The 13662-nt window shown below is 35.6% G+C and overlaps 1 protein-coding gene and 1 pseudogene across 6 annotated transcripts in view; both read left to right on the top strand.

The window, feature by feature from the left end:
* MIS18BP1 (MIS18 binding protein 1) overlaps positions 1-13662 on the top strand; it is a 57691-nt gene that overhangs the window by 41011 nt on the left and 3018 nt on the right. For 4 of the 6 annotated variants that reach the window (XM_019451911.2, XM_019451912.2, XM_019451914.2 and 1 more), the window contains 3 exons: positions 5833-6005; positions 6773-6933; positions 9162-9310. The exons of 1 other annotated variant lie outside the window; for it this stretch is intronic. In XM_019451911.2, coding sequence (XP_019307456.2) covers positions 5833-6005; positions 6773-6933; positions 9162-9310 — 483 coding nt within the window. Of the gene's footprint in view, positions 1-5832; positions 6006-6772; positions 6934-9161; positions 9311-10660; positions 10712-13662 lie in introns of all 6 variants that reach the window. One more of the 6 variants, XM_019451916.2, reaches the window with a different exon arrangement.
* On the top strand, positions 161-1523 carry LOC109268530 (40S ribosomal protein S15-like; annotated as a pseudogene).

The raw sequence follows: 13662 nt of genomic DNA, 5'->3' as shown, positions 1-13662 counted from the left end.
CAGGGATGGGCAGAAAGGGAGACAGAATCTAAAGCAGCCTCCAGGCTCTGAGCTGTCAGCACAGAGCCCGACGTGGGGCTCGAACTCACAAGCAGTGAGATCATGACCTGAGCCGAAGTCAGAGGCTCAACCGACTGAGCCACCCAGGCGCCCCGTTTATGAATTTTAGATCTCACTCCTGAGTTGAGCATTTAAGGATTTGATCCTAAACAGCATACCCAAGACTGACAACTGAACTAAGAGGTAGACTGGCCCCCAGTTTCCAAGCCAGCCACTCAGTGTCTCCTACACAGAATATTTTAATATCACTGCAGAACTTTAAAAATGGAACTGATACTGAAACTGCAACTGCAAAAGACTGACTAGAATTTATAGTTCAGGTTACAACCAGGTTGATTGCCTGCTAAAACAAAAATATTAACATTCTCCATAGGATACAAACATGACCCAGAGTTTTACAGTATTTTTAAATGCCTAGGAAATAATCCAAAATTAGTATATGAAGAACCAGGAAAATTTTTAACTCTCATAGGAAAAAAAAGAACAGATGCCATTGCTAGGATGACACAGATGTTGAAATTATCTGACAAGATTCTGAAGCAGGTATATAAAATTGCTTCAGAAAAAAAGGCCGACAAGATGGCAGAAGTAGAGCAGAAGAAGAAGCACACCTTCCCATAAGTTCTCATACCACAGTGTGGATTTAGACCAGCTGCTGGACGCATCTTACAAGCCGTTGATGCAGCTGTATGGGGCTGTGCAGTGGTGGCAGCTGAACGGAAGTTTGCAGAGGAAGCCTCAGAAGGATGCTCTCCCCATGGAGAAGTCCGAGGTGGTTAAGAAGCACCTGTGGAACATGATCGTCCTGCCCGAGGTGGTGGGCAGTGTGTTGGCTGTCTACAATGCCAAGACCTTCAACCAGGTGGAAATTAAGCCCAAGGTGATTGACCACTACGTGGGCAAGTTCTTCACCACCTACAAGCCTTTGAAGCAGGACAGGCCCAGCATCTGGGCCACCTACTCCTCCTGTTTCATCTCTCCCAAGTAGCCTGTTTAGCCAATAAAGACAGATTTCTCTACTCAAAAAAAGAAAAAAGAAAACTCCAGGAACTAAGAGCATACATTCTTGAAAAGAACAGAAATTTAGAAAATCTCAGAGAGAAATAGAAGATAAAAAGAAGGATCAAATGGAAATTTTAGAACTGGAAAAATAGGATAATCAAAATGTAAAACTTACTAGATAGGCTCAATAACAGAATGGAGAGGACAGAGGAAGGAGGCAGTCAGTATCAGGTATGAAGGAATAGCAAGAGAAATGGTATCTGGATAAATAATAAATTGTTCTCTTGAGTTCTTTAAAATGTTTAATGGCTGAAAGCAAATATTAACATTGTATGGTGGGGTTTTCAATATATGTAAATTTAATACAAAGCAATATAAAGAAGAATGGAGAAGATGGTAAATTTTTACATTCCACTTGAGCAGTAAAAAACTTAAGTATGTAGTAATCACTAGAGCAACTACTAAAATACAGTAAAATACTGTTAAGTATGTTTGTAGTAATCACTAGAGCAACTACTAAAAACTACAAAGATTTTTTTTTATATACAATAGATAAAATACTAAAAAAAAAAAAATACAGAAAAGAAATAGAGAAATAGGAAACAAAACAGAAAGCAAATAAAATGGGTGACCTAAATCCAAACATTATGTTAGAGATCTAAATGCACCATTTAAAAAACAGATTGTCGGAATGAATTTAAAAACATTCCATTTTATTACCATGTAAAAGAAACTCACTTCAAATATGAATAGATAAGTTACAAGTAGAAAGGTAGAAAAATACGCACACTCATAGCTGGAGTGGCTGTACCCTATCAAAGATTTCAGTACAAAGAAAATTATCAAGGATAAAGAACATTACAAAATGATAGAACTGTGAGTTCACCAGGAAGAGAGCAATCCTAAATGTATATGCACCAAACCCTCAAAATACATGAATCAAGGTCTGACATAACTAAAAGGAAACAACTGAACTGAAAAGTTAAAACTACATTTATAGTTGGAAACTTCAATGCTTTTCTCTTGTAATGGTTGACTAGTAGACAAAACTAGCAAGGATGCAAGAACTGAACACCACCATCAACCAACTATCTAATCAACATTTGTGTAACATTCCATTCAACAATAGGGAAAGAAATACATTTTTTTCCCCAAGGGTAGATGGATCATTCACCAGATAGAACATTGACTAGGTCACAAAACAAACCTTAACAAATTTAAAATAACTGAAGTCATACAGAGGGTGTTCTCTCATCACAGTTGAATTAAACTACAAATCAATAAAAGAAAAATCAAAGGAACATTTCCAAGCAGTTGAAAGTTAAATAACGTATTTGTGAATAATCCATGGGTCAAAAAAGACAAAGTCTCAAGAGAAAAAAAAATGCTGAACAGAAATGAAAATATATCATAATTTGTGGTGTGAGCACAGAAGTTCACAAACAACTTTATATGGTGGTTTTATAGAGCTCAGTTCTGTTGGTTTCCATAGAACTTTCTACATAAACCATGGTACACTCTTAAATGAATGGGCGACTGTGTAATAAAAAGAACTATCGGTGTGTGTAACAACTTGAATGAGTTTTAAAGGCATTATGCCAAGTGAAAAAAGCCAGATCAAATGGTTACATACTGTATGATTCCATTTATATCACATTCTGGAAAGAAAAAACTAAGAAAAGAGATCAGCAGTTGCTGGTGATTATAGTGGTGGACAACAACAAAGAGGATGCACTAGGAATTTTTTTCAGTGTAATGGAACATTTCTGTATCCTAACTGTGATCATGGTTCTACAAATCTGTTTATCCATTAAGATTCATAGAACCATATGCAAAAAGGCCATTTACTGTATGTTAACTTAAAAAAAAAATATGTTAAGGTGCCTAGACTGCATACTACTAAAATATTTAGATATGGCAAGCTTGGGTTTGGACTCTCTAGTTTTTTCAAAGCTCTAATCTGCAGCCGTTCCTTTGAAATTTACCATACTATAAATACGAACTACTGTCTATTCCCTAACCTTATGTCCTGTCTCCTCATCTTCATTTCTTTGTCAATACTGTTGCCTCATTTTCAACTGTTCTATTTTATCCATCCTTCAAATTTTCCCTCACATATCAGTCACCTCTTCCCTGTAACCTTTCTTTGTCATCACGTATTCCTGCTACCCACTCAATTGGGATATAATGCTCCTTTTTTAACATAAAGTAATTCTAATCCTGACTGCACAGCAGAACAATCACCTGAGGAACTTCTGAAAAATGTGAAGTGTTGCCAATGCAAACCTACTAAATTGAAATCTTAAGGGGCTGACTTTATGAATCTGTTTACTTGTTTTACTGCCTTATTTGCTTGCTTGTACTTTTTTTTTTAATGTTCATTTAGTTTTGAGAGAGAGAGACTAAGTGTGAGCAAGGGAGGGACAGAGATAGAGACACAGAATCTGAAGCAGGCTCCAGGCTCCAAGCTGTTCACACAGAGCCCGATGTGGGGCTCGAACTCAGGGACCACAAGATCATGACCTGAGCTGGAGTTGGACACTTAACCTTGACTGAACCACCCAGGTGCCCTGCTTGCTTGTACTTCTGATCTAAACTCCAATGTCTCTGAGTTGCAGCCCAGTTTTGTACTCATCATGCTTATAACCTAGTTAGCAAATAATCACTCTTAAGTTTAGGAGAATATAGATCAGGGAAATCTGACTTAGCTTAAGCAGATACTTGAACTAAGATCTGAAGGACAAATAAGAATTATTTAAGCCAAATTTCCATGATAAGTTCATTTGAAATAAAACAGCATATGTAAAAGTGGATAGGAGGAAAACACATTTAGAAATCCTAAAAGAAGGCCAAAATAAGTGGAGTACAGAAAATGAGGGACGAACAGTACGGGATGAGACTAGAGAGACCAGAACAATGAAAGTCATATTAAATGCTTTGGTTTTCATGCTAGGGAATTATAAAAGCAAGTTGCTTTTTTCTTCCTCTGTCACCTATGAAAGCAAGTTTTAAGTAGAATTGGAGTGACATGACTATATTTGCCTTTAAAAATTATCTAGGATAAACTAGAGATGTGTTAATTACAGACTAATTTCTCATTAAATGCATTAAGTATTTTTATTTTTTTATTTTCTTAATGCTTATTTATTCATGAGACAGAGACAGTGTGAACAGGGGAGGGGCAGATAGAGAGGGAGACACAGAATCTGAAACAGGTTCCAGGCTCTGAGCTGTCAGCACAGAGTCCAACACAGGGCTTGAACCCACGAACTGTGAGATCATGACCTGAGCCGAAGTAGGACGCTTAACCGACTGAGCCACCCAGGTGCCCCGCATTAAGTATTTTTATCATGAAAAATAGTCCTAGCAGTTCTACACTTGCAAATTAATGATGTACACAAATGGAAAACAATGTACACAAATGGAAGCTTGAGCCTCCATATCCTTTTAGTTCTCTACTTTAGAACACCTGTAGAATGATTATGTGCAAAAGAGTAGAGCATTCATTAACAATAAGTATTTGTCTTCCTTTTGTACATGGAATGAGTGGTATTCTGTAGTCACCTGGTACCCATTCACAAGATCAGATTCACACAGATTTACAAGTAAATTTATTAATACCCTAACTCATCACTTCCTAATTATTTTACTAAATTTTATTATTGTTATATATGCCTTAAGTTCTTCACATCATTTGTGTCTGTATGGTGGAAATTCTGTATAATTGTGTCCCATCACACATTTCTTATTCCACATTCAGAGACATCATGTTGGTAGCTTGAAATCAGCCACAATAGTTACTTACAATATGGAAATTGGCAAACACTACAACTAAGGACTATTTCAGTGAGAGCTGATTTTAAAAATTTACCAGCATAATAACGCTGCATAGGTTAATTAGATCTTTTCTGGCTGAACTGCCAGCTTAACTGCAATACGTAAAATATATTTGGGAGGGAGGGGAGCAGAAATACATGTACCAGTTTCTGAATATTTACAAATAAACTTTAGAATGTAACTCATTTGTTAAATTAGATGACAACCTTATATTGACTAACAGTTTTTTTCTCTTTCAGTTTTCATTTCCCTCAATTATATAGAAAACATCACATTCTGTAAATTATAATAGAGTGAAAGCAAGAATAATACTTTTAAAAAAAAGTTTGTTTTGAGAGAGCCCGTGTGCACTAGTGGGGGAGGGCAGATAGGATGTGAGAGGATCCTAAGCTGACAGCATAGAGCTCTACATGGGGCTTGATCCCATGAATTGTGAGACCATGACCTGAGCTGAAACTGAGTTGGACGCTTAACCAACTGAGCCATCCAGGTGCCCCAAGAATAACACTTTTTAATAAGAATTTATAACCTAGAGTATATAGGAACTAAGAGCTCATTTTCCAATATACTTAGCACCAGCAAGGTTTGAGCAACATTGTTGAAAAGTTAGTCATGCTAAAGTCCCCCAGAAGATCAAATCACTGATAGGTGGACTTAGGAAAAAGATGTTGAAAGAAAGACCTGGGATGATTGTTCAGGTTTCATAGAATACAACAAAATAGAAGGTATCTACTCGATATGTAAAATTACACCTTTATATTTTAAGCACTCAAGTAAGTTACTGAATGGAAATAATGGTATCTTCTTTTCAAACAGTTATCTAGAATGATTCCTTTAGCTCAATAAATCTCATTGATTTAGTGGTATGCATTCAGGATGTTGTTTTTATTGATTTGAATTTCTGGTTCTTCAACTGGTTTTGGTCTTCCATAGTGCTTTTGCATCTTTTCCAAAGCACAAACCTGGTTTCTGGTCAGATGTAGCAATGGCTGTAGGTTCTCGATCTGCTGAAGAATGCCAGAGGAAGTACATGGAAGACCCCAGAGGAAAAGAATCCCAGAAACCTGTCACTAAGAAAAAACCAGTTAATCCCAAAGGCCAAAATGGTAATCTTTATAAATTGTTTTTGCCTAGTTCTCAGTATTGATTTCGGATTAGTCACTAGATGTATTTGATATTTATGTATCATCTTATAGGTGTTTTCTCAAAATGTTAAAGCTAGAAAGAACTATAAAGGTCATTATTTAATTTTTAGGTCTTATCTAGACAGTTACTTCTATCAATAGTAGCCTTAGCAGCCTTGTGCTTTGAGTTTGTTCTAGGAAACTAGATGCAGTTAGTTAGATATGCAGTTAGATCCAAAGATTCCAATATCTGGATTATTGTTCAGAGAGTCTATTGTAATCTGAGGCCACTTGGGAAAGACCCTCTAGAAATTCATAATAAAATTAAAAATAAATTTAGTTTTTGTACTCCCCAGGAGTACGCATTCCTGCTCAGGGTTTATGACAGGGCTTGTACTAAGCTTTAGAGCATATCCTATCCCTACCCTAATCCAGTAAGGTTTATATTTTTGCAAAATCAATAAATTAGGCATTCAGCAAGGGGAATATGGGAGGTAACCTTTCTCACAGGGTATAGAACTTTTTCACCTCACACTGGCTAATCTTATGTAGTTTCTTCATGAGTATCTTGTGGGCTAGTCATACTGCATAGATCCCAGTATAGAAAAAATCATTTGCTATATTGGAGATTTACTAATAGTAGGTGAGTATACTTAATACAGATAAACAGTTTAGGTTTTGTAAAATCTGTTAACTTTAAAGCACTTACTATAAACAAATCCTTATCAAAATGTTTGCTAACTCTTAAGGCAAAATAGGTGATGCCGATAAGAAGCAAATGATTAAGATAACTGCCAAAGTGGGAACTCTTAAAAGGAAGCAGCAAATGAGGAATTTTCTGGAACAGTTGCCAAAAGATGATCATGATGATTTTTTCAGTACAACACCTTTGCAGAACCAGAGAGTAGTGGTAAGAGTCTTAAATGCATGAAATCATTGCTCTCTTTATATTGACTTTTACATCTTTCATTTTTATATATGGTTAGTGTTCATCCCTAGTATTTAGGCCAAGGATTGATAGCCTATACAGACATCACCCAAAATGTACTCTAGGAAGCAGTCTGCCAGTACATGCTGTTCTCATCAGTGTAATGGTCGTAGAGCCAAATTGAAAACCCAGAAATAGGCTAAACCTCTATATTTAAAATTTCGTATGTAATGAGGCAAACTTAAAAAGGTGATGGGGCACCTGGGTGGCTCAGTCAGTTAAGCATCTGACCCTTGATCTCAGCTCAGGTCTTGATCTCAGGGTCATGATTTCAAGCTCCACATTGGGCTTGGCACTGGGCATGAAGCCTACTTAAAAACAAAAAAAAAAGGTGGTAAGAAAAGATTATTACCTACTCTATAGTAAATTCAATGGAAGGATTAGATGACAGCACGAAGTTGACATTTGAATGTATAAAATATTTTTTGTAGTATGAAAAAAACTAAAAACTTCAATTGGGGAAAAATATTTACAACAAATAAAGACAATGCTTATAATATGAAGAACTCATTCAGATGTTACTGGAATACTAAAAATTGTCAAGATCACAGGGGAAAAGTGGGCAAGAAAATATTTTAAAGGCTGAATGCTTGGAAAAGTGGTTAGTTATACTGGCTAGCAATTGGAGGAAAACAAAGTAAATCATATGTATATATTCCAAATTACAGAATCTTTTACAAAAAAGTTAACATTTCCATAACAAAAAGCAGTGGAAACTTTGAAATAGTCATACATCAGTGGATGTATAAGTGAATCATACCTTTTGGAAAGCATCATGGCAATATTTGAGAGCCATAAGATTAATTCTGTTCATGGAAATTTATCCTAAGAAATTCAAAAGAAGCCAAAAGTCTCCACAAAGACCTTCATTGCAGGTTTATCTTTACAGCAAAAAACTGGAAGCAATCTATATCCAATAAGGATGTTCTTCATAAATGGTCAAATACAATATAAAGTACAAATTTGAGACTCTTTCTAGAATATAAATGTTAAGAATATTAAGGTTAATGCAAAAATGGATAGATATAGACAACTGATAGAAGTATAAAATCTTTTAGTGAGCTAACCATCAGGGATAATTTTTTAATTTACTCAGTTAATGTATTTTTTTAACTTTATTTATTTTGAGAGAGAGAGAGAGAGCAAGCAAGCACACAGGGGCAAGGGAGGGGCAGAGAGAGAGAATCCCAAGCAGGCTCTGTGCTGGCAGGTGAAGCCCAATGCAAGGACTTGATCCCACAAACTGTTAGATTATGACCTGAGCTGAAATTAAGGATTGGATGCTTAATGAACTGAGCCACCCAGGTGCCCCTCATTTCTTAATATTGTTACATTATCTCCAATATTAAAAGGCTACACAAATGCTTTAAGAATTTAGTAACATCATTATCTAGGCTCCATTTGCCTACAGAGGTTGTAAAGGGAGATCTCTAAAGGAGCCAGCTGAGTCTCTTACTGTGTTCCCTGCATAACAACCATGGTCCTTTAGAGGTTATATCCTTTATATAATTCTACCATCATTTCAGGTTTTATATATGTTTTGGCTTAAATGCAATAGTAGCGACATTTTAAAAACAAAAATAATAAAACGTAGAAAGCAGTGAAGTAAGTTCATTTTCTGTGGGATAAATCCACTTTTTCTAATGTTTTGATGTAAACTTAGATAAAATGTTAATGATTGAATTGCTGTTTACTAGATATATACACAAAAGTTTAATACTTGCTTGAGTTCCTATAATATTCAGTGAATTAATTCTGTTTTGTTCTGATTACACAAAGGTAAGCAAACCATGACCCATGGATCAAATCCGGTAGACCACACTTTCTATAAACAAAATTTTATTGGCACATAGACATGCTCACTGTTTACATAGCTATGTCTGATTTCATGCTACAACAGTAGAGTTTAATATTTGGGACAGAGACTGTATGCACCACAAAGCTTAAAATATATACTAACTCATTACAGAAAACATTTGCTGACACTGGTCTTTTCACAACTTTGTCATTGTCTCCATTTAACACAATAGAAAATAAGGTTTTTTTAGAGGTTAAGGTTCTGTTCTATCCCACCCAAAAATATTTAGTGATAATGAGAAATCCCATTCTTAGGGGAGCCTGCTGGCTAGTAAGAAATATTTGTTTTTTAGTTGCCAAGTCTCCAGGACAGTGCAGAAGAGGATGATATTCTGCCCAGTATGGACAAAAATCCAACAACTCCATCATCAGTTGTCTTTCCATTGGCAAAAACTCCTCAGTGTCAGCATGTCAGTCCTGGCATGCTAGCCTCTATAAATAGGTAAATATGCATATGATACTGTAATCTCTGCATCAGCATTTGGCATTTCATGAGTTGAAGAGAGCAGATGTCAATAATGAGAAGAGGCATCATTAAAAAGGAAATCAAGAAAGGATAGTTTCTAGAAGTAAAGGTTGGACAGTTTCAACAAGTAGGGGTGTTGTTCAGTAGTGTAGGGACACACAGCTCACACTTTACCTCAGGATAATTCCAAATGGATCAAAGTTTTGCATGTAACAAATTTAACTATAAAATATACCTAAAGAAACCTTGGAGGATTATCTTATGATTGTAGATTAGTGAAAGTCTTTTCTAACTATGATGCAAGACTCAGAAAACACTAACAAAACAAATGGTAAAGTCAACCAAATAAAAAGTTTTACCCCATACCAACCACCCTAAGCAATCAAAAGGTCAACAGTAATCTGAGAAAAGAATATATGGAACCCATCAAAGGAAAAGGCTAGTATTCCTAATACAGCACTCCTACAAATTAAGAGGAAAAGAAAGCCATTCTCATGCATTACTAGTGAGGAGAAGGTAAATTAGTACAGTCTCTGCAGACAGCAATTTGTAAATATCTATCAAAATTGTAAATACACACAGTCTTTAACCTATCCATCCTGCTTTTAGAATAGTGAATGTACAGCTTTTTAGGGTATTGTTTATAATAGCAAAAGTCTAGAAACAATTCGAATCCTCACCACTGGGACTAATCACAAAAATTGGTATATTATATAGCCATAGAAATTAATGAGGAAATTATTATTACGGAAAAATGTTCACGATTAAATGAAAAAAGGTAGATACAGTGAATTACGTGTTATCATTTGTGTAAATAGGAGCTGTGTATTTATGTATGTATATGTATATACTTGCATATATATGTGTATATATACAGAATTGCTTTCCTTTGATGAAATATCTCTTATAGAATACATAAATTGAAAACGGGTGATCCCTACAAAGAGAAACTAAGATAGCTTGGAGAGTAGAATAAGAGGGAAGCTTTTTGAATTTTGAACTATGTGAATATAGAAGCACTTAAAATATAAATAAAATTAAGAAAAATCAGGGGTGGCCAGCAATTGAATGACACAGAGAAAAAATGGAAAGTAATAAAAATGAGGCCTGAAAATAAGCCATTCTATCTGGCAATCAAGCAGGACAATGCTGTTTTTAGTAAGAGTAATTTCCATGGGGTATGAGGCAAAAGCCAATAATAATGACTGTGAAAAAAGTATTCATTCGTCTCCTGAAGCTTGGTGAAATTTTAATTTGCATTTATTTATTAAAAACATATTTTTTCCCCAGCAATCCACAAATTATTTTTGTTTATTTTTTATTTAGTATTCATTGCAGGTGAAAGTATTCAGAGTATAATTTTGGACAAAGCTTTTGGTAAGCACGTTGGCCAAATCATGAAAAGCTTTAAAATACTCATCTCTTTGGCTCTTGGGTTTTGTGAGTCAATTCTGAGGAAATATATTTGGGCAAGTATGTATGTAAATTTGTATGAACAAAGATGTTCATCATGAAACATAATACTAAAAATATAAAAATGACCTAAATGTCCAATAAGTTAAGAAATTAGGATTTATCCACATAATAGAATAAGTAATAATTAAAAACCATGCCTTCAAGAATTTTTAATGACAAAGAATAGTGTTCAGTAGACAATAGTTTTTAAAAGCTAAGAAGTTAAATTATATACAATATGATTCCAATTCACAACAGCATGTATTCAGAAAGGAAATTTCTTGACTAAAAACATCACCAGCTGTTATCTAGGTTATTGAATTACATTTAAGTGAGTTTTGGTGTATCACTTTTACAATTACAGGAATACATTCTTTTTTCTTATAGACTACATAGTATACATAGATTCATTTATATCATGAATATATTTCCTAAAACTTTTTTATTTTAAAAAATGTCTCCTAGGCCTCTACACTATCTCTTGACTCACCAGCTTGAATAGATTACTTCCTTTTTATAACAATTTTCAATAATGAAACAATTTTTATCACTTCAGAAGTGACTTCTTCTGACAACAGAGTCATGAGGTACTGATCCTGAACAGCTGGCTAGGCTTCTTACTAGCTACGCAGCATTGTTTGTGGTTCACATTAATATCTTAATACAATCACACATTTAGAAATTTCTACGTGTCATACCTTTAAGGTTGCTCCTAAATAGTCATAAAGGAAAAGATCATTGATCAAAAAGGATCTTGGAGCCAAGAGAATCAGAAGTGTTGTTCAACTGAGATTTACTGTCATAAGCAGCACTAGAAATTGCAGGGAGAAATGAAATAGCCATTCTGTTTGGCTTCAGTTTGTAACTCTACTTGAGTCAAGCCTGTTTGCTAAGAATGAGAGGGGAAAGAAAGTAAAAAGAAATGAAAAAAAATTTCATAGTTGGTGTGGAGAATATAAACAAGATGTAACTATGTAGAAATAAAAGACTTGCGGACTGAATTAAAGACTGAATTGAGAGTTTTCATCACCAGGTATATCCTTAAAATGGTTACCTGTGAGATTCAGTGTGATGGGGAAGAAAGTGAACAGGAGAAAGGAGTGAGAGGTCTAATAAAAGGGAGTCCAGGGACAAGAAGTTTCTGGATTCTGGAAAAGAGAGGCAGCAAGATAGTGGTTGGAAAGGGCACAAATGGGACAATGAACAGTAAGCAAAACCATAATTTCCTAGAATGCTCATATTCAGTGTTTCCTTTAAAATGTTTGGTTGAAGCATTTTGTCCATTTCTATCAGTACACCATGGTCTTTTTAAAAATGGAAAAGAAAAATATACCTTTTTGTTGTAGTTTTTATTTAAATTCCAGTTAACATAAAGTAATACTAGTTTCAGGTGTATGATATAGTGATTCAGCACTTCTGTATTATCAGTGCTCATCACAGCAAGTGCCCTCCTTAAAACCCACCACCTGTTTCACCCATCCCCCTACCTCTCCTCTGGTAACCATCAGTTCTTTATAGTTGAGAGTCTGTTTCTTGGCTTGCCTCTTTTTGTTTCCCTTTGTTCGTTTCTTAAATTCCACATATGAATTAAATCATATGGTATTTGTCTTTCTCTGACCTATTTTGCTTAACATTATACTCTCTAGCTCCATCCATGTCATTGTAAGATTTCATTCCTTTTGATGGCTGAGTAATATTCCATTGTATATGTATACCACATCTTTATCCATTCATCAGTTGATGGACACTTGGGCTGTTTCCATAATTTGGCTATTGTAGATAGTGCTGCTCTTAACATCGGGGTACATGTATCCCTTTGAATTAGTGTTTTTGTGTTCTTTGGTTAAATAGCTAGTAGTGCAATTGCTGGATCATAGGATGGTTCAAGTTTTAACTTTTTGAGGAGGCTCTTGTTTTCGAGAATGGCTGCACCAATTTGCATTCCCACTAAAAGTGCAAGATTCCCCCCTTTCTACATCCTAACACCTGTTGTTTCATGTGTTGCTGATTTTAGCCATTTTCTTTTTCTTTTTTTAAAGTGTATTTATTTTGAGGGAGAGATGAGGACAAGGGCAGAGATGGAGAGAGAAAATCTCAGGCTCCGGGCTGTCAGCACAGAGCCCAACTCAGGGCTTGAACTCATGAAGCACGAGATCATGACCTGAGCCAAAGTCAGACACCTGACTGAGCCACCCAGACACCCCTGATTTTAGCCTGACAGGTGTAAGATGCTGTCTCATTGTAGTTTTGATTTGTATTTCCTGGATGAGTGATGTTGAGCAGCTTTTCATGTGTCTGTTGGCTATCTGGATGTCTTCTTTGGAAAAAATGTCTATTTCTTTTGCCCATTTTTCAATTGGATTGTTTTTTGGGTGTTGAGTTTTATAAGTTCTTTATATATTTTGGATACTAAACCTTTGTTGGATATGTCATTTGCAAATATCTTCTCCAATTCCATAGGTTGCCTTTTAGTTTTGTTGATGGTTTCCTTTGCTGTACAAAAGCTATCTACTTTGCCGGGGGCGGGGGGGGCGGGGAGGGGTAAGCTATTTACTTTGATATAGTCCCAATAGTTTATTTTTGCTTTTGTTTCCCAGAAAATACACTTTTTAGAAAAGCTTGGAGGGGTGCCTGGGTGGTTCAGTCAGTTAAGCGTCCGACTTTGGCTCAGGTCATGATCTTGCAGTTCAAGAGTTCGAGCCCCACATTGGGCTCTGTGCTGACAGCGCGGAACCAGGAGCCTATTTCAGATTCTGTGTCTCCCTCTCTCTGCCCCCTCCCCCACTCATGCTCTGTTTCTGTCTCTCGAAAGTGAATAAATGCTAAAAAAATTTTTTTAAATAAAGCTTGGAACACATTTTAATTTGGTCAAC

The sequence above is a fragment of the Panthera pardus genome, unplaced genomic scaffold, assembly GCF_024362965.1.
Source record: "Panthera pardus isolate Hobbes unplaced genomic scaffold, ASM2436296v1 HiC_scaffold_24, whole genome shotgun sequence".
NCBI classification, from domain to species: domain Eukaryota; kingdom Metazoa; phylum Chordata; class Mammalia; order Carnivora; family Felidae; genus Panthera; species Panthera pardus.
Note: the sequence above shows the minus strand (reverse complement) of the source record. Positions and strands in the feature narration are given on the sequence as shown.